General features: G+C 39.9%; 1 protein-coding gene across 1 annotated transcript; it reads left to right on the top strand.

Moving 5' to 3' along the window:
- The first annotated feature begins 52 nt into the window (after nt 1-52).
- Nucleotides 53-26,531, top strand: DKK3 (dickkopf WNT signaling pathway inhibitor 3). The gene is made up of 7 exons (XM_068944104.1): nt 53-259; nt 2,316-2,453; nt 2,985-3,068; nt 19,416-19,508; nt 20,930-21,074; nt 23,574-23,730; nt 25,955-26,531. The coding sequence occupies exons 1-7, from the start codon at nt 53-55 to the stop codon at nt 26,193-26,195; spliced, it is 1,065 nt and encodes a 354-aa protein (XP_068800205.1). The 3' UTR covers nt 26,196-26,531.
- The last annotated feature ends 527 nt before the right edge of the window (nt 26,532-27,058 follow it).

The raw sequence follows: 27,058 nt of genomic DNA, 5'->3' as shown, positions 1-27,058 counted from the left end.
GCCAGCGGCAGCGGCGGCAGCAGCTCCGCGGTCGCGCAGCGGCGCCAGCGGGATGCGGCGGGGAGCGGGAGCGGGGGCTGGGGGGTCGCGGCCGCGGCGGCTGCTGCTGGCGGCGGCGGTGCTGGGGGTGCTGTGGTGCGCCGCGGCAGCGGGCGGCGGGGGCCGGCGGCGGCGGGCGGCCAGCCTGGGCGAGATGCTGCGGGAGGTGGAGGCGCTCATGGAGGACACGCAGCACAAGCTGCGCAACGCGGTGCAGGAGGTGAGGGGGCGCCGCGCCGCGCCGCGCCGCCCCGGGCTGGGGCTGCCGCCGCCGCCGCCGCCCCGCACCTGCGGGCGAGCAGCGCCGCGCCAACGGCTCCCGCGCGGCCGTTAAACCGCCGCGTTCTGTCGGTGCCGCGGGCGCGCCCGGCCCGGCCCCCTCCTCCGCGGCGCCGGGTCTCGCCCGGCAAGGAAAGCCGCAGCTCCCGGCGGCGGGGGCGTCCCTGCGGCGGGGCCCTGCCCGGCGGGGCGAGGGGGCGGGCTGGCTGCCGGAGCAGCGAGCCCCGCACGAAGCCTGCACCGCCCGCCCGCCCGCTGCCGCGCAGATGGGCGCGTCTCTGCTGCTGGCACCGGCTTTCTCGCTTTCAGGTTTTGTTACCCTCCTTCCCGCATCTTCCAGGCAGCCCCTGCTCATTTCTGGTGTTGTGTGTCTGGTGGCTCTTGCACAGAGCTCCGCTGTCTTTGGGAGAGGCGTGTGGTGGCGCTGGAGGGAGCGTTAGAAGCAGACCCTCCTGCGCAGGCAGGCAGACGGCCAGGGATTTTGAACTAAGGCAAAGAAGTATGTGGCAAGGGGAGGACTGAAGAGTTACTTTAATATCGCTATTCCGTTAGGAACTAAGACCCAAGAGATCATCCCAAAAATGGATTTAGAGAGGTAAAGTGGTCCTGATAACGCATGTGGAGAAATAGCTTACTTTGGGTATAATTCGTTTCTCAATCTCAAGTTACTTGCCCAAAATCACACAGGACCTGTTTCAAAGCCAGGAGCTGCATCTAGACCCTGAGGCGTTGTCTCATATCTCAGTCAAAAGGCCTTATCCCCCAATTTCTCTTATTTATGGGCTTCTTCTTCCTTGTGGTTAAAAATCTTCCTTTTAATTCTATCTGTCTGTCTGTCTCTCTCAAGAAACAAAACAAAACCCCAGAAACGTTTTACTGATGATCCACTAGGGAAACCAAGCTTTGCTTATTTTAATTAGGTTGTTTCTGAACTTTTTTTGACATCTGGACAATTACTGTATTCTACCTCTGTCCTCCATTTCGTTTAGACTGTAAGCACATGGAGACAAACCATTTTTTTTAAAGTATGCTTTACAATGCCAAAAATATGCTCAATCATAAATAAGATTGTAGTTAAAATTTCTGCTGATTTTACTGTTCCTATAGTCAGTGTTTATTCTGGATAGAGGACTGGTCTATACACAGCACAAAATGTGGCGTGTCTCAGCTGCATGATAGCAGATTAATGCTTTATACTTAAAAAGGTTTGCAGTTGTCATTTAAAGCAAGCAGACACACCAAAGGGAAGAGATTTTTGTCCTGGGAAAAATTCTGTTGTTCAGCCTGGCTGTTCTTGTGGCCTCCTAGCTCTGTTACAGAGATTGCAAATAATAAAAATGACAAAACTTACTCAGAGTTTATATTGTTTACAGGACTCATACCCTTTTGTTGCGCTTACTCTGTTTTCTAATTCAGAGAGCACTCTCGTGACCTTCTTTTCTGTGTTAAGTGTTCATCTGGTGTGCAGAGACAATGGGAAATGAGATGGAGAATGACGTTCTGGATGTGTGCGCCCTGATCTAATAGGACCCCTTCTGTTAACTTCAAGGGGCTTTGGCTGTGGCTCTTTGTCCTGCCTGAATATTTTCTCCGTGTTGTCGGATGGGAAAGTCTGTCCTAAGTGTTTAGTGTTTTTCTGGGAAAGAGAAAGCTGGGCTCCTGACTGATCCAGATGCCTGTGTAGATTCCAAATAGTCACTAGTCTCGGCATGCTTTTTCCTCACAGGAACTGACGAGCTTGATACCTAAACGGACGAGCTTGTTACCTAAATAGTCCAGAGCTCAAGGGTTTACCTCTTCAGTGTGTCTCTAGTCCACTAAAAGCTGCCATGGTCACTCTCTGAAAGAGCTGAGTAAGTGTTCCCATACAGCGGGGATCTGTACTAATAACATCACCTAATTAAACAGGGTATTAGTAAGGGCAGGATGAGAAGTGTTACTTGCTCTGTTGCATGTAGTCATTCCTGATTTTCAATTGGTTTATTTAAATTTGCCAGATGGAAGCTGAAGAAGAAGGGTCAAAAAAACTATCCGAAGTAAACTTTGAAAACTTACCTTCCACCTACCATAATGAGTCCAACACAGAAACCAGAATTGGTAATAAGACTGTTCAGACTCACCAAGAAATTGATAAGGTATGAGAAAACATGCACAGAAGGCTGCTGGTTCTTACACAACCTTTTATTCAAAAGTATAAACAATTCTGCGTGTTTTGGGGAAAAGTACTAGAATCTGAGTGTTAACTTTCCTTAATGATGATTACTTTGGGGTTTGGTTGTATCTGATTTGCTAGCCTACTCACTGTGTAGGGCCATATGTGGCAAAAAGTTAATGTGAAATAATAATTTATTTTGTTTAACTGCTGCCAATACTGTATGCTTTGAAGAGAAAGGGCTGCTGAAAATGGAGCACAGCTCTTGCAATTATATGGACCATAAAAGAATGATCATCTCCTGCTCAGTTAGCTTCATTACAATGACATATGAAATAGATAAGGAGGTAGCCTTGTCATTCTCCCCGCCCCCCAATTATAGTTTTATCTGACTGCCAGGAAAATGGGGCAGAGGGAAGGGAGGGATTAACTATTAAAGAACATAGGACTGAGAGTAACAAAGGACTAATACGGTATCCTGGTTTGATTTATTGTTCCTCTTTTGCCACATCAGGTTACAGATAACAAAACTGGATCAACAATTTACTCTGAGACGGTTATTACATCTATAAAAGATGGAGAAAACAAAAGAAATCATGTAAGTGAAAACATATTTCCTTTTGAAAATTAAACAAATACTTGGGATTCGTCATTCGGAAGAAAATGTTGTAGTTCATAGATTGGCTTAGCCAAATTTCTGAATGTTTTAAAATACACAAAACCATTAGGTGCAAACAGTCAGCTTTTTTTTTTTGTTTTTTAATTTAACTCAGCAATAGTATATTATTAATTTGAAGGAGAGTTTCAATGCTGTGATTAGCCAAGGTGCTTTTTCCGATTATTGAATTTGTCTGTCAGATGTAAATATTGTACTGAAATGGCAAAGGAAGTTACATAGCTCTTTCCAGTGAGTGCTAATAAACCACTGCTTCCTAGATGTCCTATCTGTGCTTTTGATTTTTATAGAAAAATTGCTTTACAGAATTTTAACACTGGAAAATAAACCCCAAATTGTCTGTAATAGGTAGGCAGAGGAACACTGTATGGTCCTATTTGCTTTTCAACCTAGTGCAGTGATGGAGAATTGTTTGTGAAATATCATTTGGGGAGCGGAAGAAGGGAGGGAAATAAATTCCCATCACCTCAGGAAACATAGTTGTTTGAACATTTTAAACAACGAGGACTATTATTTGCCTGAGTCTTGCAAAACCAGATTCATTTGCTACACTTCACTATCTGTCAATACTCTCATTAGAAATTCTCATCTTAAATGCATGCTTTAGGGCCTTTGTTGGCAAGACAAGAGGTGATGAGCTGGATGCATCAAATGGTTCCACATTTTTGTATCAAAGTAATATCATTATCCACAGGACTTGTAAGAAAATAAATCTGCATGTAAAGAAAATTCTGTATTTTTGGTGATAGAGATGTTTTGGTAAGTAAGGAACCACAGTGAAAAGCAGAGGGCAGTGCTAGGTTGCCCTAAGTCTGTGTCACTGAATGCCTTGTGACAGCACAGCCTTCTGGCTACTGGTTTTTGAGTTTTTAAACTATCTCTTTTAATGCATCTCACTTCTGTCAGATGAATTTTTCATCTTCCTTGGATCAAGTTGTTTTCTGTCCACCTGCACAAATCTGTACACTAGTACTTTTCAAATTCCCTTTTTCTGTGGTTGGTGCAAGTGAAATTTGTTTATGACTGACATGAACGCTTATCTCCATTTATCAGATTACACTGGAGAAGCACGTGCATCTTTGGATAGTAATCTGTATTTTACTGAGAAGTATTACGACAGGATGTAGTAAATTCACATGCATATTTTTCTGATCTTATGACCATTTAAATGAACTCTCAAACTTACACATTTGATCTGAAGTTTTTAACTCGCACATATTGGTAGTAACTAGAAAATCAGCTTCTACCTGCTGTCTTTTTAATGTTCTGTCCAGAACTGGACCTCCCTCCCAATTAATAATAGACCATTGCACCTTTTAAATTGGTAACGGTTAATATTTCATTTTCCTTTCACTCTGAAGTCCAGAAGCTGATTAGATGAGGAAACCAAACTCTCCAGTGATTCTAGCAATTCTTGGAGGTACAGTTACAGCAATAGCCAGATGTTAAGTCTTGCAGAATTCCTGCTGATGAGGACAATGGTCAGCACATACCGCTATATAGAACAGCTATTAGATTTTCTTCAGTTCTGGTCACCTCAATGGACTTCCTTCATGCTCTTATTAGGACAGGACTTTCTGATTTACTCTGATAGCTGGCTTTGTATCACTAATATTTTGTGGTTTAACTTAGTTTAAACCCCTGTGGCTTTTTAAAAACTCACTTTCTTCCAGTTATCTCACAGAAGCAGCTCTCTAACTTTTCTTTAAGGCATGAGCGAAAGAAAAAAATTTTATGGTGATAGTTCCTATTTTAGTAGGAGTAAAACCTGAAATTAGTGCCTCTTTTCTGCTATCATCCTCTGACTAGATTTTTCTTCTTCCAGTTCATATTTTAATACTGCTATTAAAATTGAAAATGACAAGTGGCAACAATAAAGTTACTTGTGTATCCTATACCCTTTTTTTTTTTTTTTTGTAGTTGGCAAAGGTAATAATGAGATTATGTGGTAAGTCAAGGTACACAATAGATTGTAACTATTCTAAGCTACAGCTTGGTTTTATATACAAATTGTTATATTTAACATATTCTAAGATGCTTTTTAATAATGAAATATGTGTAATGAAGGCAATTCAAGTGTTTTTGTTTTTTAAAAGCAAATATAGTCATCATCTTCAGAAACAGTGTGCAAAGAGAAGCAAACCTTTCAATCTTCTTTAGCACTGGGACACAACACTGCTGTTGTTTCACAGTGCATTTTGTTTGCTTGTCATAAGCATCTATCCATTCTTCGCAGCTGTAAAAATATTTTAAAGTTAGCTTTCCTCCAAGGATCATACAGAGATTCTTGTAAGCTTCATAAATCAAGTAAGTGGAATTGTCTACATTTTCCTTGTGGGAGAGCTACCTCACTTACCAAGCCAGTGCTGCATCCAGACCCAACATCATGATTAGTCTTCCAACTAAAAAGTTTGAGGGCAGAATACAAACTTTTGTCAAATTTCATGGTAGCAGCCCTTATTCAGCCGTGAAGTAAGTCTAAACAGAACTGATGATCAGGTTAACTCCCAGTCACTTAAAACACTGGGGGGCTTTATTCAGCAACAGCCTTACTGCAGCTTCTGATGAAACAAAACCACATCTGTTAACTTCTGTTCCCCCTCTCCCACTTACTTTGAACTTTCAGCACGCCAGGGTTACAGACACCTTATTGAGAGGTTGCCAAGTTAGAGGAAAAGCAAAAAAATAAAAGAAAAAAACAGAAGAAAAACAAACAAACAACAGGCATGTTTGGTTGCTATTTAAGAAAAGAGGGCAAACATGCATATATTAGTTTGACTGAGAGATGCCTAGCAGAAGGAAGTCTAAAAATACTTGTAAATTGTAAATATTAAGGAGGAGTATGAATTACTTAGGGTACTACAAGGGCAAAGAACTATTCTAGGAGTAATGGCACGAGACTGAGAATTGGAAAATGGGGTTAGAACAGGAAAAACATGCTGCCAAGGAGAGATCAAGTAGAAGAAGTTTTGTCCAAGTTAAAAGGCCCTATTGCTTAGATCTGTACATTTAAGACAAAAATACTGGTAAAATGAGTTGCAGAAAAATTTGCGGTGGCCCCTTAGGTTATTTGATATACATAATTTTCATATCTGAAGTATTTTGTGACATTGTGGGATTTTGCAGTTGCTTTCCAGGCAGCAGGTTTCCCCAGAGCACTGGATCCTGGAAGAGTTGTTCTGCTTTTTTGCTGCTTGTTTTACATGGTAGCAACAAAGTAATATGTGTTTAGCTCTTGTATTCTCCAGGCAGTTGTAAGTGGAAACCTTTTGAAGTCTGCTTGGACACTACCTCTGTAGACCTCTAAATACAACTAGTATGTGCTGTTCTGTAATATACATTCTTAATATCAGTGATTTATTCTGCTGCTCAGTGTTGTGTAACACAACAAGCAGTTTGTGTAATTGTAGGTGTAAGTACTGAGAGTCATTTGAAAAGGGCAGATATTGACATTTTCTAATAAAGCTCTTTGATGGAGAAGTTGGTAGTAGAGGGTGTAGGGAGCCAGCCGTTGTGAACAGGACCTCTGTTTTAATGCCACTCATGTAGCCTTCAAATTGGTGCCCTCTTTAGAGCAGCACTTCTATTTATATTTTCACTCTGCAAAATACATGAAATAAGCACATGGTACACACATAAACTCAAGTTTTATGCTTGCTGGGAAATTTGACTGCTGAAAGCCAAACCTGTTTTGTAGATTCAGTTTATCGGTTCAGTTTATAGGCTTGGTTTATAAAAGTTAAGGATTCTCACAGCTCCTGCTCTTTAGGTATTCTTACTACAATTAAGGGGTAAATATGAGAATTCATCCAACAGCTTAGCAAACCACCTACTCTGAAATGTGAACTCTGTATAATTTATTATGGCAGTAATTAATAACTGCAACCCCACAACAACACATACACACACACTGCATATGCACTGCATATACACTGTTACAGAAATATTAGGGATGATCTTCACCCCATACTTTCCTCTCTCAGACAGTGTTTCTTTTTGGCTTTGCATCACACAAATATTCACTTTAGACTGTGCTCATTGTTAGGCAATGATTCGGTTGGTAGTATTCTGATGGCCAAAAGGCTATCAGTGTCCTAAGCTTCCAGAAGAAGAACTGGGCTGCTTGAGATTTCTGGCACTGAAATCCAGTTCTTTAGAGGTGCTGCATTATTTGGAGGTGCTATTTACATTCCCAGACTAACAGTCCCTTTCTCGGATGTCAGTGAGGATTAACAGTCACCAGCCTAGTCGTCAGGCTTAGATCCGACAGTCTTGCGTTGCTAAAGAGGCCAAATACAGGCTGGTTATGCAGGTTTTTATATCCATGAAGGGTTTTACACCTGCTTGCACCTGGGCTTAGAGCCCGAGTGTTCTGTAATTTACTCCTCTGGGGAACATCAGTTAGTGTGCAAGTCAAAAGAGTTATTACAGTAGCAAACTCAAGTATAAAAAAACAAAGTATCAACAATCTTTACTAACATATGGAGATCAAAGTGTTGCCTGTTTTTTTGGCTAGTCCTATTTCAATTGTGATATATTAGCCTAACCAATGAAAAGCAAGCACGAAAAATAAAAATAAAAGGAAGCAAAGCTGGTACAGCTAAGAATTGCTGCAGAAAGTTTAGCTGAATTTCTCACTTTGCATTCGGAATAATATTTTATATAAACTACCTGTCCTAACTCAAGGCTAGTATACCTAAGGATTTTTTTTCCTGTGCTCATTTGCTAAATAAAAATAGCAATAGTTTATTTTTAGCAAGTATATATTTTCATAGAAGTATACCTAATTGCTCTCAACTCAGTAAAGATGCTGATTCTAGGGATGATGTGCCAGGGAACTGGAAGAGTATCGTGCAGTATTCATTTGGCTTTGGCACAGTTACTATAAAAAATATTCCTTTCTTTTGCCTGTCTTCATTTGTTGATTTTTTTTCAGAGCACAACTGTGCCTTGTCATTAGTTAAAAAATACAGTAAATGTTTCTTTGTGGGAGAGTAGGGAGAAGTGCCCCCGGTGCAATTCTGTGCAAGGTGCTTGCTCTTTCTCTGCACGGCGGTGCTGTGTCTGTATGCACATATGTGTTTGGTACCCACCTTCCGCAAATACAGCAATGAGTTAGCAAGTATTTTTGAACGGTCTCAGGTCCTTAGGAAATAAGCCACGTGACACCAAGGCTTTATTTTGTGGCTAGAGGGTGCCGCCTGGATCCCAGCAGCTCTGGTCAGGAAGGACTCCTTTGTGATACCAAAGCACCATTGTGATACTCCTTTTACACAGAGCAAGGTGACTTGACAGGTTCTGTAAGTGACTGTCTGGTAGTTGTTTCCTGAGTAATTATGGGCTTGACCTTGATGTGCTGATATAAGAAAGTGGCCTAGAGAATAAGAGCTCCTATAATTTTAAAGTTTTATCTGTGTAGATAAAATAGATAGTAGCCTCATTATAATGGCCTACTTAAAGCCTCTTTCAGCCTATAAGTAAAAGATTTATCTTTACTCCAATAGTAAAATAATAAGCAGAAATAGAAAATAATACAAGAATTAAATATTACTCTCTGAGGTCCTTGCAAGGCAGGATTTTCTAGAGAAAAATCTCCTTTAACTGGCTGAGTGGTAGCACTTCAAAACCAACCATCTAGTTCTCTTGGGAGATCCATAACTGATAAAATAACTGCTAGATTCCCTTTTTAGCAACTTTTGTATGATCTCTCTAAGTCTGTGCACAGCCAGCTGCTGGAGCTGCACTCCTGGAGATTCATGCTGCTCCAAGGAGAGGGTTCCTAACCATACTGAAGAGAGAAGGAGCTTTGAAAATTGAGAAGCAAGCATTAGTGGAAGGGAAATTGCAATTTGTCCTTCAGTAGCACTACAGGAGAGTAGTCAGTGGCAGAAATCTGAACATGTACCATCCTGATGTCACCTTCTGCTCCCTGTTAATGTCTCAGGAAAGACGCTTGTTTTGGTCATTCCAGTCCAACATTTGAGTCAAATTTTTTTGTTTCATTTTTCACAGAATTTGTATACCCTGGAGACTTGTAGTCAAAAACCTTAAACTGTCAGTAGAGACACTAAGTGCATTCTTGGCTTGAAATCCTGGTCCATCTCTAGCAAAATATCCTGTAAGACCTAAAGCTGTTAGTTTTTCTATGCTTAATCATTGAATTAATTTGCACTTTTAGATTGCTTTTTGGTTAACTGTCCAGCCTGCACTGTTGACATCACTTGTTACATGTATCGTCTCTTGTCTAGTACAGTTCTTTTCAAAACGCTCCTCCCTTTAGGTTATTTTTAATGCAGGAGTAGAGAAAGGCATACAATTTATTGTACTTCTTAACTAATGATTTGAGAGAGAATTAACAAATCTGAATCAACTGTTTCATTCATTGTCATGTTCACATACTAAACACAGTAGCTTGAATAGGTTATTGAAATTATAGTGTAAACTAAAGTTTTCTGCAAAATGCATGAATAACTTATAGCAGCAGATATTTTAAAAGGTAAACCATAGTTCCATCGGCCTTTTGTAAGCAGGATATCTACATGCTATTGTATTGTCTTCCATCGTATTTCATTGTTATGTTTTAAGTAGTTCTTCCCAAGTGTTTGCAAATCAAAACTTACACTTTAAAACAAAAAGCCTCCTGTAGGCTAGATTCCCTTCTAGTCCCAATCTGCCTAAATTCCTGCAGCAAGACTACTCTGTCTTTTCTCATCTTACCCTACATGAAAAACTATTGCTTTTCACTAGCAGATTTACCCTCCGTTTCTTTCAGTCTCTTTTATAACCTCTCCAAAGCATTGTGATGTGCCATTTGCCCTTCTGGTACGTAAGTTTGTGAACCTGTTGAGTGCTAGCAATCTACTTACAGTCTGCAGTTACTCCACTGGAAAAGACATGAAGTGGTCATGCAAAGCGAAGCTGTGAAAAGTGAAGCATGCAAAGTGAAGTGGGGTTTTGAGCCCACTTAGTGAAAGAGCGTTCTAATAATAATCCTTAGAGGCCTGGATAGGGATATCAGTGTCCTATTTTGAAACAAGCGCATGTATCCACTGGCTTGTGCTGGAGAGCCAGGGCTCTTCAGCCAAGCAGGCTTCAGACATTCTGAACATTTTGCTGAGGGGGGTGTTTTGTTTTTTTGTTTTGTTTTGGTTTTTTGTTTTTTTAGTGCCAATCTTGGCAATGTGGAGTGTGAAGCTGAGGGGTACAAGTAGCTTGTGTTTGTTGCAGTAGAAATACAATTGAAAATGATGCAGAGAAGGGCTCAGAGGAAGAGAGAATATAGCCGAAGATGAGAAAAATAGTGCCAATAGTCTATTGGTCTTATTCGTCTATGCTTCTGGAATACTTTTAGGGTAGACATATAGAGACATATACCCTTCCTTTATGGAAGGTGTGATGGAGTGTATACGTACCCCTGAGTGTTCGTATCTAACTCCACAGGTATGAAGTGCTTCTTAGTGATGCAGAAGCTATTAAGAGGTTTAATGTAGCTCACTGTTGATAGGATGGTCTTAGTGTAAGTAACAGTGTGTCTCCAAGACCAAAATTTTATTGGTCATCTGATGTCCATTGGACTGCAACCTGAATTTTAGCCTCAGTGAATGGAAAGACCTGTCAGCAGGAGTCTGCAAAACATGAGTGTCGCCTCTGATCCTGTGTGAAGAAACTTCTCCAAAGAAGAATGGTAGGAGAGCTATGTAATCGCCAGCAGTGATGTGCATCATAGGGCTCTGTCCACACCTTTATTTTCTGACCTTAGTGTATTCTGAGTTGGCTTGTTTCCTCAGAGAGAACACTGCCTAGAAAACTATGGATCCACATCTGCATGGAGGATCAGGAAGCGTGTACAAGTGTGTACAAATACGTGATGCTTTTGTAATACCATAGTGCTGCAATAGTGATGATGGGGGAGAAAAGTGAGACCATAGTTTCCGTGGACTCAGATATCATGCTTGTTGATCCTGAACAAGCAAGCAGGTGTAAACACCTCCTAGACCTTATCAGAGTCAAGAGAAGCAAGGTGCCTTTTGCTGAGAGATGAGGCCAAACCAGGCAGGTATGTTGGCAGAAAATACAACCACCAAAGGTCAGAGAACACAGCTCATTATCACGTGTTTCTTATCTTAAAATAGTGGCTCAAATTTACAGGAAAAGAACTGATGCAAGAAAAACTGGGATACCCTTAATTAAAGGTATCAAATTCTGCTCTCGTGTATATCACTGAGAGGCCGAAGTAATTCAGACAAATTTAGTGAATTAACTTTGCTAGTAAAGAAAAAACCTAAAAAAGAGTGACTAGAATTTCTTTCATATTTTTCTATTGTTCTAGCTCAGTGCAAATTTTCTCCTCTCAAGTTACAAACAAAACTCCTTAGTACTAATTAATATTCTGAAAGCAATGTTCCTCATTAGTAATTCAGGTGTTTAGAGTTGTTTTAAAATTTGCCAGATCCTCATATGCTATAATATGGTGTATTTCTATTCCAATTAAACTTCAAGCAAAAAGAATATTTTTCATGCAAAATCATAATAGCTGAAGAACTGCCTCTCCATTTTTATCTGAACTGTTATCCTTTGAGTGGCTAAATATTGAAGGGAGAAAGATTTTCTTGGAATAAATACATCCTCACCAAAAATAAGCTATTACTGTAACACAGTCATAGTGCCTATAATTAGCTCGGTTCTCAGGGTGAATGTGTTAGTACAAACACGCAAGAAATCAGAAGGCTTATCGCTAAAAGACTACAAGACAGACTTTCTCTTGGAGAGTAAGTGCACATCACATCCAATGCTTCATTAGTGTCCATCTGACAGCCTAAAATATCAAAATCCTCCAGTGATGGAGATGATGTATTCCGGTGCTTTTCTTCCCTCACCGGAAAGGCTCTGTTGCTGCAATTTAAACCCATTCTTGTCCCATCTGCAGCTAGGAAAGTAAAATAGTCCTTTTGCTGTACAGTAACAGCAGTCTCCCACATAGTCATCTCTGCTTTAGGCACAATCTGTTGTGGATGAATTCTTACCCATATTTGGTATTTCAGTTCTAGTATTATCATCTTTGGCTGACACCTTAAATACAGTAAGTAAGGCTGTGGAAACTATAAGCTACTGAAAACGTGAATCACATTAGAACAAATTGCATAGGACTCAGCGTTTGAAATAAATTCTGCAAGGAACTGGGGACAGGTTGGCATCTTACTATCTGTGCTACTCTTAATTTAGTGATTAAGATTAGCAGGGAGCTCATAAATACAGAAATCCTGTTCTGTAATGTTTTTCCTCTCTCATAGATGTTTCACATCCTTGCTCTGTATGGCTACTCTAGATTGTTTTGTTTTTATAAAATTTCAAAATTTACATAGTTTGGTAATGAATCATGGAAACCTTGTAACAACTTCCAATTGTAGAGAGGAGATGCCTGCATTAAAATTCAGCCTCTGGGCACACCATTTTATGAGAGTTGTATCTTTATATGATTACTGACTGCTTGGAAATAATGGCACTTTAGAGCTCGGTAGCACAGGTTTACAGTTTTTCCATAACTGTTACTATCTTTCAAGTTACTTGGAATAAAAACTGTGGTCTTTTAGACCACAAGGTTTTAGACACATCATCTGGATATTAAGTATCAACCAGTTGCTGTTCTGCGATTAATAGGTCCGTAGGAAGGATACATTTTTCTATATTTTTCTATTTATTGCAAAGTCATTAGGGAAACTTTTTTCATTAACATGAATTGTATTTTATCCTCATTTGATAATTACATACCATGTGAAAGAGGTTCTCTTAACATGGAGCAATTAGACATGGAGTAAATGGCTATTGCTCTTGGGTCTCAAATACTCTTGATTTCAGAACATTCCTTTCTCTATATGATTATAGATATACAAGTCCTTGGAGTTTTTGTGTAATAAAAAATGGACTGAGTCCATAGCGTGGCATCAAGTTTCAGGAAGGCTTAAGGGAAGATTCTCTTGCCTGAATTCCTACCATACTGCTCTGCCCATGGTAGACATTGGTTTGACAAACAGAAGGAAAGAACAGAAATTTTCATGTTAAAACTTGTCCTGCCTGCTCTAGGGCAGATGTGTGGGACGAGAAGAGGCAGCTGCTATTACAGGCAGCCACTGCAATGTGTAGCCATATATGTATGTGTGCATATATATGTATATCCTATGGCCCACTGCCGATTAGATAGGATTTTGTCCCCTTTACTTATACCAAAAAGCTGTTCCAGACCTTCACTCCTTTCTTAGTTGGACTTTCCATATTAAGTTAATTCACTGCCAAGTTATCCAGGTTATAACTTTTTTTTTTTTCCTTGCCAAAATTGAACAGGTCTCCTAGTGAGCTTCCTCTGATACCATTGCAAAATAGACTGAAACAAGTATTTTGTACTGTGTTCCTGATGGACCATCTCTACCAATGCTGTGCTCAGGAGCATTCACAGAGACTAGTCTTGCCAGGGTCAGATTATTACAGTGCTTACGGAGAAGAAGGGCCGGGGTGGGGGGTGGGAAGAAATCAAATGAATGCTTTTGCAGAGGGACCTGCTCTGTGATTATTACAGGACATACAAAGGTTTGGAGGATAGATGAACAGAATGGGATCGATAGAGCATCCAGGCATTTTTGTTCTTAGTATCCCAGCTGAGATGTTTGCCAGGAATCTTATATTATTTGCTTTTGTGTGTATCATCTTTTTTTCCAGAAAGTCTCAGTTCCTTGACGCTGTGGATAATGTGAGATTTTATTTATTTATTTTTAACCAGGAACACTAACTGCCTGGGAGCCTGGTCAGTGACAGGGTCGCTCTATTTGCTGTGAGAATAAGCAGACAGTAGAGAAGAAGGTGTACTCCTTACACTAGCTTTAGTGAAAAAGCCAGTTTGTTGGGTGACTACAACCTGCCCAATTAATTCCCTAAGTTTTTCTACAGCATATTAGGGCTCATGTAGCTATGCTGCTTTTGGTACCTAAAGTCAAGCTCAAAGAGGATGCAACAAACACCATAGCTTTGAACTCACATGTCCAATCTTTTTTTAGTAGTCCTTATTTTTATGAATGGTATGTACTTGGCAGGACAGCAGTAAGAGGTTTGCTTTGCTGGAAAGTATAACAGAGGTTTTCAGCTATTTCAAGGCAAATTCTTTCATATCTCATTAAAGATGAATGCGTTATGTGCCCTGTCTAGACAACTAAGAGATTAGGAACCAAAACACTATTGCAATTCAAACTATAAGGCAGTATTCCATTCTATGTAATTCTGTCATTTTTCTTGTACACGTAATATATAAAACAGTTTTTATGCTTTTTTTTTTCCTTACTACTCGGCAGCGTTTACAGGACCTTGGCAGACAGCTGCTACTGAGTTTCTCCACTACAGCTGCACCTTGCCCACAGGAGTGTTTTCTATTCTGTGTCCTATCCCCTTAAGTATTCAGTGTTTAGGTTTGATAAAAGTGTTAATCACCACTGAAAAAATGCATATTAAGTCACCAGCAGCCCTTTCCTCTCTGCTTTCTTGGATTCTAAGCTAAAGTGTAAGGAGCCAAGAAGGCAAGGGAAACTCATTTCAGACAAGCATTTGCCTGTCCCAGACAAATATTTGCTGAAGATATGAGTAGTGAAGAGAGAGTTTTGTTTAAAATTGTCTTTGAAGAAAGAGTTTTTGAGTATGTGGGATGGGGGGTGAGTGGGAAGAGAGGAATAGACTAACCAAACTTCACTTTTTTATTCAAAATTGGTTGCATTTTGAAGATCAGACAGTATCAGAATAGACTTGAGCATATTTTCTAGTCTGCTCTGGGACATTAAAAAATAGAGTTGATTAGGAATTAGGGGAAAAAAGAGCAAAGCAAAATGGGCATAACTTTGGTACATAATATATCATCAGCAAAGGAGCATGTTAAAAACATTACCATAGTGAGGCATAAAAACTGTATGAACACTGCAAATGAAAGTGAGTTTCTATAAGGAAGTAGATTAGATTAACTCTGGCCTTGTAGTTCTGCTTTTGTAGCTTCTCCCTCTTTAAACTTAATATGTTATATGGGTAGAGGATAACACAGTCCACATCACAGTTGGCTACCCTCCACCATTCAAGTACAATCTCCCAAAATAGCCCAGAGTGCTTTCAAGGTCAGTGGCATGTCAGTGGGTGAAATGTGAAGACTATTGTGTCACACGGAAAGAAAACTGTTTTTCTTCTATGCTTTTCCACATATATGTAAACATTCAGCTGGAAGGAATGTGCTCTTGTCAAAACCTGTTAAACCAGTTCTGAGTTATTCACTCCCACACCATTGTGCACTTGGGCATCCATTTTGGTTTTCTGATAGTTGTGTTAGTATCATACTTGACTATCACGACAGTCAGTAACTTTTTAAAACCCCAAATGTGGAGACTAACCATTTCTTTAAAAAGCAAATGGTACTTGGCATAACCTGCCAAAACCAAGAAAATCTAAGTTTCTTTCAGCTGCAGTTCAGTTTTAAGAGCCTAACTGAAAGCATAGGGAACCTTTTCTGCAAATTTCAGTCATCTTTATTTTGTTTTATTTTGTTTTTTCCTGTGGGCTTTGGAACAGATCCTAGCCCCCAAATTGCTTTCAGGTGTTGCAGGATATTCACTGCAGGCTACAGTATTATAATTTACAGTCCAAAGGATGCTGAGCTTATACTTACAGGTAAATAGCATGTGCTGCTCCTTCCTGACTTCTGCTGTTTACAGGTCCTACTATACCCATAGGCAATCCTGCTTTCACCCTGCATTCTTCTTTAGCACCTCTCAATCAGCATATTTCCTTGCTGCTACATTAAATTAACTGGTATAACATCATAGTGGATTTCAGAGAAGTGTACAACACTGGAAATGTAGCTAGTTCTATGCTGCGTGTCAGAAGCCAGTGTCCCTTCTCTGCAGTGTACGCATTGTTGCCTCTACACAGACAAAGATGTTCTGAAAAATAAGTTAGTTTGCAGAATTCCAGAAAGAAATTTTGTTTGTTTGTACCCCATTGCAACTGATGAAGACGATGAGTTTTGCTGCTTGTTTGGCAGCTGTTCTATCTCAAGATTTTTGTGAAGCTATAGCGTGACTCAGAGGGGAAAAAAAAAGGCAACACATATTCATGTCTAAGCATTGCTGGGTTCTGCACTAACATTTGGATTATAGTACTTGAGTGAAGGAGGCTGATTTGGAGCGTAGCACCAGATTTCACAGATTTAAGAGAGTATATGAAAATAGTCTTTTTCCATGCCTGGAAAGAAAACTGTGAGGGAATTTTTTTACCCAACTGAAAAATCTCATAAAACTGGGATTCTAAACTGATGGGACGTAATTCAGTAAAAGGATAAAAAAAGGGGGGAGGGATTGACAGGGGAATCATTAGTGCAAGAAAAAGCAGTGACTGGAGAACTGCACCTTTGATGTTAGGTGGTTTTAGAGCTAGAGAGAGTTATTCCACAAGCTTAAGAACAGTTATGGCAAGATTCCTCCTCTGTAGAGAGAAACAATTGGAAAAACTGACTGCACGAAACTTGGCTGTTTGCCTGAAAGTGTATGGAATAGGAATGAAAAAGTATAGTTTATTCTGAATATGGCATGGCGTAGACAGAGGGTTTCATGAAAGAAGCTGACAGAGCTAACTGGGAACCGCAAAACCTCAAACATACTACATAGTGTTTTGATTTCTACCCAGCTGATTATGTAGCCACACAAACTTAAAAGTAAACAAGCAAAACACATTATTACTGCGCTAGAAAGATTAAGCTGCAAAAGCTTTATGGTAGTTTAAGGAGTCTAGATTCAGTGATACTAATCTCTTAAAATAGGTGAAATGATTGCTCCTTAATTATAAACATGTAACTGGGGTGTAACTTAGCACTGACTTAAAAAGGAACCAGGCTACAGACTGTGCTTGCCTGCTGTTCTATACTCCGGGAAATCAAAGTTTCTGAAAAACATCTCAAATGGCAAGAATGGGTAACTTAAAGCATTACTTTTCATGCAGAGCGGCCTTGTTTGATACAGTGTAAGTGGCTTTTATAAGCTTGAATATCAAGAAGATGTGAAGACAGTATAGCGGTTTCACCATGTAGTAATTTCCTCTTCCAAATGAGTTTCACTTAAACTTCTTACTGAGCTAACTGCATTATTTATTCACAATTTACATTTCAGCCCAGCCAATCATGCAGAAACACAAAACTTAGTTGGAGTGGGGTGGAGGAAGTCAGTGGGTTGGGGGAAATCACCTAAGGAAGTAGAAATACAAAATTAAAAGCTGAATAGAAACTTTAAATAAAGGTTGCACAGCTGAGAGTTAAGCTGCTCCAGAAAGTGAGATCAGTGTCTACCGAGGAGCAGTCAAGTAGTTTCTTCAGAGAGTTCTGGGATTTTTGTATAACTCCTTTTTTTCGATACTGGCAAATAAAAAAAAAAAATACAGCATCAACCTTATGATGATAGAAACCAAGATGCAGTACAAGTGACTCATGTGGGAACTGTGCTGTAGTTTATTCTTCTATTGGCTAGATTGTTTCTAGCCTGGAGAAAATACATTTTAGCGAACAGGGTTAATCACTTACTTAATTTGGAAGAAGTAACCATTAAACAGGAACAGAAAACATTCGAGATGCTTCCTCGCTGCCGTATCTAAACAGCCTGCAGAGCTGTTTTGTTTTTTAATTGTATATAAAAAACCCAAACCAAATCAAAACAAAAAAACACATGGGGAAGTATTTGACCGGTTTGTATTTTCACCCTGAGTGGCACAGCTTTCTCTGCCACACTGCTTGTGGGACTTCGCGGTAGAGAAACTTCAGTTTGAGCCTATGGTTCATATCGGCACTTGGGTGTCCCTCTCAGCTCAAGTGCACGAACACTTTGTTAAGGCCGTGAAAGGCCTCCAGGCTTGAAAAGCTGAACCTGTTGCCTAAGCACTTTGCTAGCCTGAGGCCTACTGAAGCGGCCTAGCTGGTAGCAAAGGTTGATGTACTGTGCGTTAGGGAACTGAGGGTTTGTAGTTTGTTTGTTTGTTTGTTTGCTTCCCCTGTGATATATATGGCTCTTAAATATTTGCCAGTCCTATGTTAGTGTTCAAACCTATCTACTAAATAGTCAGGTGCAGCAGGTAATCTCTGGGGAAAAACACTGAGGTTGTTATATGCATTTCAAAAGCACGTGAAATGCAAATTACGTTCTTGGACTGGCTAGAACTTTAGCAAAGGTGAGCTTGCTCCATTGACAGCAGGGAGATACCAGAGGAATGATGTCATCAGCGGACAGTATGTTCCTGCATATTTTGCAATATCCAGATGAAATTGAGATGAGGATTTGAAATTTATGTGTGTAGGTATTTAGACATTTGCAGCTGTGAGCTTGCAGGTGATGAGCCGTGGTAATAGTTACATCACAGGCATGCTAATAGCCAAGAAAAGGAAATTAAGTGGTGTAATGATATAAATTGCCATCCAAAAGAACAGGCTGGAATGTACTGCTGCTGTTACTAGTGTTCCAGAAGTGCTTAATTTTACCAGTCCTGTGGAAAGCAATGCATTTTGAGCATAGAAGCTGTTGCTGACAGAAGTGCTTACACGCTGCAAAGATAGTAAAGTTCATCTTGGAAGAATTTGTCTGCCTCTTGCAAAGGAGGCCAGAGGAGATGTTAAAAGGAAACAGATTTCTCCCTTAGGGTTAGCCTTACTTGCTTATGGAGGCTAGCCATGCTGGTGAGTTTCTGAGGTCAGCACTGATGTTGCTGGGGAAGAGGAGGGACAAAAGTATAAAGCTGCCTGGCTTGGAATCAAGCAAGCTGTTGCAGACGATCTCCCACAGAGCATGAAGATACTCCTCCTGCCAGCTGCTGCTGTCGTGTAGCCTCTTTCCTTCAGTCCTGTCTGCCAGCGGGTAACAAACCACAATTGAACTCTAATACAAGTGGAATAGGTTTAATGCAAATTTCTTCAGTTTTCTTTGCTCAAAAGAGCACAACAAGGAGTGAATTAATTTTCTTGAGATTGCTGGTGTTAATATTTCTACAAGAAGCTAAGCCATCTAACACTTCAAGGGCAACAACCGTTGAGTGTGCCAGGAAAACAGCGTTCTATTACAAAACTGTTGTTGTATGGAGAGACCCAAGGAAAGCTTTCTTTTCTTGGTTCACAAATAAGAAATATAGTCAATTTACTTTCTTAAGACCTGGCATTTCAAGGAGAGGTGTGGATTTCTGTCACATCATGGCAAATGACACTTTTGTCCTTTTCTTCAGGAGTGCATCATTGACGAAGACTGTGAAACAGGGAAATATTGCCAGTTCTCCAGCTTTGAGTACAAGTGTGAGCTCTGTAAAACCCAGCATACAGTAAGTCTGGAATGATATATGATGTTATATGGTCTTTAGAAACTTGCTACATATATTATTGTTGCTAATGTCAGCAAACCACATTGTTACATATAAAGAGGCATAGCTTTCCCTGTGAGGCTAAAAAAATGCTTGTTTCCCCTGCCCCCGCCCCCCCCCTCGTTAACACAACTAAGTTACAAAGTTTCTGTTTTTGCGCACTTTAAAACCTGCTCCCTGCTTCATCTGACTCTAGTTTGACTCCAGTTAGGACAGCATAAACTAACGTATTGTAGGTTGCCATAGGGATGGGAAAAGAGCAAGCATCATCCTAATTCTTAAGACTCAGCTGACAGTTGGTCATTTCTAGCTGCTGAATTGCAGAGAGGAGATTTACAAACCCAAACCCCCTTTTCTCTGCAGTCCTCAGCAGAAGGTTTGTAGTATAAAGAAGGTAAAAATTGTGTCCTAGCTCCACTCCTGTTGCAAAGTGAGCTCAGACTGAAGGTGGCTAGATCAAATCTCTGATTTAGACTCCCGCAATAGCAAAAACAAAAAAAGGGGGAGGGAGGGGGCCAAGACCCAACAACAACAACAAAACAACCGCTTTATAATTAGCAGATCTTAATAGTGTAGTCCTATTTCTTGCCACATGTAAGCATAATGTGATCCACTGGAAAATAAATCTCTCTAATTTTTTATGGCTGCCCAGACAGGGTTTTACAGAGACTAAAAAAACCCGTTGAAGTGCTGACCTACTAGGAATCTTTAAGATATTCATCAAACCACCTATAAAAAGAAACAGAATAACACACTGCTTTCATTGGGTTGATTCATTAGGTTTGTGTAGTTTGAAACATTTGGGCAATTGTTATAAAAGCTATCTAGAGGAGATCTGCATTTCTCCTTTTCAAAGATACTTGGTTGCAACTGAGGTATGGTTTGTATTACAAATAAAAACAGAATTTTGCTAAGACTGAGCTTTGCTCTTTGAAAGCAACCCTTCTAAAGAAACTGTAAGTGACTATGTTTAACAGTGGAAAAAGTCAGTAATGTTTTGTACTGATAACACTTTTCTTTTTCCCTTGATTGCAGCAGGCTGTTCTGAAATGCACATTACACTGTAGGATGTCTGGCTGCTGGTCAGTTTTCATGTAAATGCTAAAAAAAAGTTCAGGGCTTGTAAGACTGAAGGTATAATATATGTTAAGTAGTGCCATGACTCTGCCCTTGAGGTCCTTGTCTAGCAAGCAGTTCTAGGAGTGCTTGAAGTTGAAAACATAAGCAGGTCCTTTTAAACAGTGGGAATATTACATGCATATTTTTAAGGCACTTAGGCAGTTGTCTTCAGGCCCAGGGTCTAATTCTGCCTTTAGCTGCCTGTTGATACATGCAATTAGTGTTAGAGTGACAGTTTTGTCATGTGCTTTTCCATTTGTAAGCATTGCTCACGGGACGTTGAATGTTGCGGAGACCAGTTTTGCGTTTGGGGTAAGTGCAGGAAAGCTGCTTCAAAAGGAGAGAATGGAACCATTTGTGAGAACCAACATGACTGCAACCCCGGAATGTGCTGTGCTTTTCAGAAAGGTACAGAGATTTTGGTTTTTATTCCATTTTATAGTACAGGAGTGTTAATATTTAGCTCTTTTGCTCTGGTAAAGTGGTTAAACCTGTATGGAATCACTGGCTCATTCTCCCTTGTCCTGTGGAGTGCTCTACATTAATTTCATTATAAAAGCTTTACTAGAACTAGGAGTGGGAAACAGCATGACAGGAGAATAAAATGGTGAAAGAAAAGCCTACTGCACATAAACAATGAGAACAGTTTAAGAAATATAAAAATTTAATGTTTGTAAAGGAGTCTCAGTCATTTAAAAGATGCAGAGATCTGCATCAAACTTTTACTCAACATAGCAAAAATAAAGGCACAAAAAATGCCTGACAGAAATAGATTTGAGCTTATCGAAAGTAGCTTTTCCCCTTATGTCAGTGGGTAGGCCATTGGAATCCAACTGCGGATATGTTTCGTACTCTGAGTTTTATAGGAGCTGTCTGTGGCACCACAGTGTGCAATACTGACCAGATAGACAGGATGTGCATTGGAATGATGTTTCAGATTATGTTGCTAGTCTACGCAGGAATGTGGAGAGGAAGGAGAGGAGGAGAAGATAGGAAAGGAAGAAGGAGAGGAAGGAGAAGATAACAGGCCTGAATCCTACCTGGTCAGGCCCCACCTCTGCCCCCAGAGCTTTTTCACTGTTTTCTACCCACTGTGCTTCTGTCATAGCTCGCCTCATTTTTGCAGTGACAAGATCCTATTTTAACTGTCTTTCTATCTACGGAGACATTTGCTGTATTGCTCTTTCCAGGTTCTTTTTAGTGAGCAAGAGGATTACCTTTTACCTTCACTGACAGTTGGGCTGCTTGTGCTGCCTTCATCCCACTGGTGGATAAGGCCACTAGGGCATTTCAGGAGAATGAAGGCGAAAGCTCATTTCAAGCACCATGTAAATGCAAGTGGGTCTCCTCAGCTTTTCCTTGTTGACTTAGAGTACTACATAGCAGACTTTATATGTTACAAAGTTTTTAGTTTCAAGAAGATTTGGTTAGATCAGTTTTGGTTTATTTTCCCTGCATCCAGTTTTCTTCCTCAAGTATTTACAGGTTTTGCTGAGCTTTATCGGGAATTTCTTTGTAGTCTCTAACCCTGAAAGAGCAGTTTTCATAAGTGCTTATGCTGTTACTGAAGTCAGTAGTGTGTAGATATTGGTGGCAGTAGTGGTAGGTTAGGGAATACTAATTCTAGAGTGCTAATTTCCCTGGGAATCTGAACAAACAGCATCTTATTGCTGATTATTTCCACTGCATAAAACCTTCATGCTAGTTTGAGTACAAGAGAGAGCTTGGCCTGAAAACAAACAAATTTAAAATAAACTTTTAACTGAGGAGGGAAGAATACAATAGATAAGTTTTAATGACAGTGTTCCACCAGTTTTAGTCAATATTTTTAAGGGAGCTGTTGGTTAAAGGCAATGGATTTTATTCTCTGCAGTTGTTTGCTTTAGCAGGGCTTTCGGGTTAGGTGCAAGTACAGTTTAGGCTTAACCTCAAGGCCTTTCTCCACGACTGGAGCATTGCAAAAGGTTGCCCTAATAAAGATAAGACTGCCTTTGTATGTATATTTTGTATATAGAAAACCAGGAGTATCCACTGATATGATATGTTTTGGAATTAGAAACTGATGATTCGCATAAATATATACAATTTTAAACAAACAAGCCTGTTGTACACAATTTTGATTCTGAGCTCTTCAGGTCTTGTTGTCTGCCATAACACAAGTGAGGTGAGTGAAAACCAGAGAAGGAAGGGGGAGGTTTAACAGGGACATGTGGAAAAGCTGAATTCAAGGTAAAACTCAGACGCTGTTAAGTTACTAGCACTAGGAAATCCAAACTGTATCCTTCTAAAAAAAGTCCTTAGGCAGGTTGAAATTCACCCCTGTGCAGAAACAGGGCACCAAGCTCCCTCCTACTATCAGTTAGTTTTGCTTATTATAGGATCGTCTGTATAACAAATTAAATGGCTGGGTAGCAGTTCTTACAACCTATTTAGTCTTTTGAACAATTGTTCTGTACTTGTAATCTCTGTAAAGACATAACAAAACAGGCGAATTAACACAGAGAGACTTCTATAATAGAAATATTTCTACATGCAGGCTTTGAACCATTAAAACTATGCATTGCAAACGATTCACTGTAATGTTAGTTTCCTCATATTTAGAACAGTCTTGGAAATCCCTAAGTGGTGGAGTTGTACAGTTACCATTGTAACTGACCGTAGTCTCTTTGCGAAGATGCGGAATGGATCTTGCTCATTAAGCATGAACTTAAGTCTTAATATCCTTCAAATGGCTTACTCCTATCTAGTGGAAAGAAGGTTAAGTGATGGATTCCTAACGTGTAGGGACACTTAAAAAGAGGTTAAGTCTTTCTTTGACTGTCTTGTATATAGAACTGAGGATTAGATCATCTCAGTTTAGCACTCAGTTAATGAATTCTCCTAAATTTAACTTACTTTGGCATGCAGAACTACTGTTTCCTGTGTGTACTCCATTACCTGAAGAAGGTGAACCCTGCCATGATCCTTCAAACAGACTTCTCAACCTGATCACCTGGGAACTGGAACCCGATGGAGTACTTGAGCGATGCCCATGTGCAAGCGGCTTGATCTGCCAACCTCAGAGGTAAGGATCTTCACTATAAAGTGTTTTGGCTGCTTTTCTCACCAGTGACTTTGAAAATACCTCAGACTTACTGTGTTGTCCTACATAGATGCGCCTAACTGAGTTTGGCAACAGCTTACTGCTGGGGTAAATGCAGTTCGTGTGTCAGGCTGGTACTGCTTTTTAATCAAATGAGTAATAGCATCTGCTTAGAAATTACATTTTGATTTCATTCTCTGCATACAGCTCTTGTCCGGCGTTTTTCTTTATTAGGTCAGGTTTTGCTTGATAACTGTTGCTTTCATACCTATATCAAAAATATTTTAGTACATGAGGTAGGTATGAACATGCATGCTCTTGTACTGATGATCAGCTTTACAGCCCAAGGAAAAAGGCAGATGTCTGCTTGCTTTTCCCTTCAGTTTCGGAATGATCTGAGAAGCCAGTTTCCCTACAGCTGACTTAAGATCTTCTGTGCAGATTTGAAACCACTTCATACTGTGCAGACTTCTTCAGTATCATTATGACTTTTGTGGAGAGTGAAGTAGACTGACTCCATATTTTCCCCTAGAAACTAAAACTTAAACATATCATACCTTTTCCACTATTCTTTAAAAGGATAGTTATTTGCATTATCAACCTTTTCATTGGAAGAAAGCTGGATTATTTCAGTTTTGCACTAAAAGCATTTTAGAAAAACCAACATCTTATCTGCAAAACAATAAGCTTTCTTCTTCAAGTTTCTTGCTACATTACAATTTTCATTCTAATAAATTTTAGCCAACCAGCATAGCTACATTTCTTGTATACTGTGACAGAGATATGGATTAATATTTTTCTCTTCCACTCTGCCCAACACTATTTCTACTTTTTTTAAGCACATGAAAAACAATGAAGTAACATTTTGTTTCATAAATTTGATCTAAGGAAACAAGGAAAACTGATCCCATCCTTTCAGCACTGGACTCTCAGTTAATGTGCAAGTACTGTTAACCTCAGCCAAGGTGTCAGCAGTATGTCATGTCCAGTGACAAGGAAAACATTTCAGATGAGAATATAGAAAAACAAATAAATTTGGATGTGAATAAAACGGAGCCATCCAGCTATAGCCACAAGAATTATTTACTGGCCTAGGATTATCACAAGTACAGTAATACTGTGCATACTGCCTGCCCATTACTCACATGGACAGCAGGCTAAAGCTGCTTTTGTGAAATTATACAGTGAATTTGAACCTTTGCTATTAAAAGAAACAAAAACCTCCCATCTCTGCTTGAAGTGAACCTTGTCTGAATGTGTGCCTAGTGCCTACTAGTGCCTGATAAACACACTGAAACTATCAGACCCTTCCATTATAGCCTAAAGAATACAGTCAGCTCAAAAAAAATGAACATCTTTACACCGAGAAAGCAAAACACATGAGAATTAAAAGCATACATAAAACAAGCTTTAAGAACATTGTTAGCTCATTTACCCTGTTTTTTTTTTTCCAGTGAAAGAAACTGCAGCTTTAAGCAGTAGCTGGTTGAGGAGAGCCTGGCCCAAGCAGTAGTCAGCTTGTGTGCTGTAACAGGGACTTGTAGTCCCATACCGTCCCTTGCAATGCAAAGCGACCTTGAACGCACAACCTGAACAATCAAGTCCTATTCCTGTCTCCTGTCAGCAGGAATAAATTATTCTTATTCCATTTTGAAGTTCCTATATGGAGGAATGTGGGATGTTCATAGGCAACTGGACCCACTTTTCAAAGCAATAAAAAAACCAGCAGCAAACACAGCTATTGGGCTGTCCTATTTAGAAGCAACTATATAGTCTTCAGTTTGCCAAATTTTAGTTTGATGACAAACAAAATGGTTATTTTTTTTCCTGCATGCCTCTGAAACTAAAGTATTTTGCTTCTTAACTTGGTATTATGCCATTAACAGAAAGGAGCAGTCACCATGATTGCATGTGGCAGAGGGGTCAGTTTGTGCTGAGGCCCCACTGCCATCTTGTGTCCCAGTACTGAACGTGTTTTCCTGTTAGGAACTTCGTTCTAGCTCTGCACGTGGAAATCTCATCTTCACCTCTCCAGCTGTCAAGCACGTGAAAGTCGGATGATTATCAAGTCAGCTACATAGATCTGACAGTTTTATATATCTAATGTGCTTTCATGTTGGGAAGGGATCAAGAATTTTATTAAGAAACTGGCAAAAAAACCCCAATAAAGATGCACTATATGACTATGTCTTTCTCTTCCCAACAGCCACAGCACTGTGTCTGTGTGTGAACTGTCCTCCAGTGAAACCAGAAATAATGAAAAAGACGACCCCTTAATCATGGATGAGATGCCATTTCTCAGTTTGATACCTAGAGATGTTCTTTCCGACTACGAAGAAAGCAGCATCATTCAGGAAGTGCGTAAAGAATTAGAAAGTCTGGAGGACCAAACAGGTTTGAAGGAGCCTGACTCAGCTCATGACCTGCTTTTGGGAGATGAAATTTAAAGTCCAAACACCACACAGTTTAGTTATTCAGTTATTTCTAGGAATTTTTGTCTAGTGTCGTGCTTATATAAACCCTAAACACATACTCCTGGATAGAAGTGCAATAAACAAGGTTTTTCGATGAGCAGCCTTTCCTGTGCACCAAAGCTGCATGTTCGAACTATTGTTGATTTCATTCTATCAATCCTTGGACCAAACTTCTGGGTAAAGACAAATGACAAATACCAGTGTTTCCTTTGGATTCGTACTTTCCCCTTTTACGGTAGAAATAAACTTATCACATCAGTACTTGTACTCATTAAATATAAACATATTAACTTATTAGTGACCCTAGAAGTCTTGAGTGTTTCCTGTACATATTTTTGGAATGGTTTATTTTTCTAGAGTAAGAACTATCTACTTGCTTTGAACTGTTTTTGGCCATTGATCTTGAGCTACATGTTTTTCTTTCAAAAATATAATCAGTGAAGCTGCAACATATAGATGCAGAGGCTTTTTTTTTCCCCCTACATTGTGGGAGGAAGAATGAACAGATAAAGGATGCCTTCCCCTTTTATGTGACTATGCCCAGAGCTCCTTTTCAGCTGTGTACAAGGGAGATCATTTGTCTTGCAGCAAACTTCAATGTAACTTACATACTGGTGTTCCACAGATATAAAGTATTCCCTGAGTTTTCTGCTTTCAGAAAGAATGGTCCTTGACCGCTCACAGTGTGTAGGGGGCACATCACCAGGAAAACACCACTACCACCTCCACCCAGCCCTCCCACATTTTGCATATGGAAAAAAATGGTGTGTGCATACTTATACACAAATTCATTTGTATATAGGAACTTTCAGGCTGGCTGTTCAGAGCTCTTTATC

Source organism: Struthio camelus, chromosome 5 (assembly GCF_040807025.1).
Source record: "Struthio camelus isolate bStrCam1 chromosome 5, bStrCam1.hap1, whole genome shotgun sequence".
NCBI lineage: Eukaryota > Metazoa > Chordata > Aves > Struthioniformes > Struthionidae > Struthio > Struthio camelus.
Note: the sequence above shows the minus strand (reverse complement) of the source record. Positions and strands in the feature narration are given on the sequence as shown.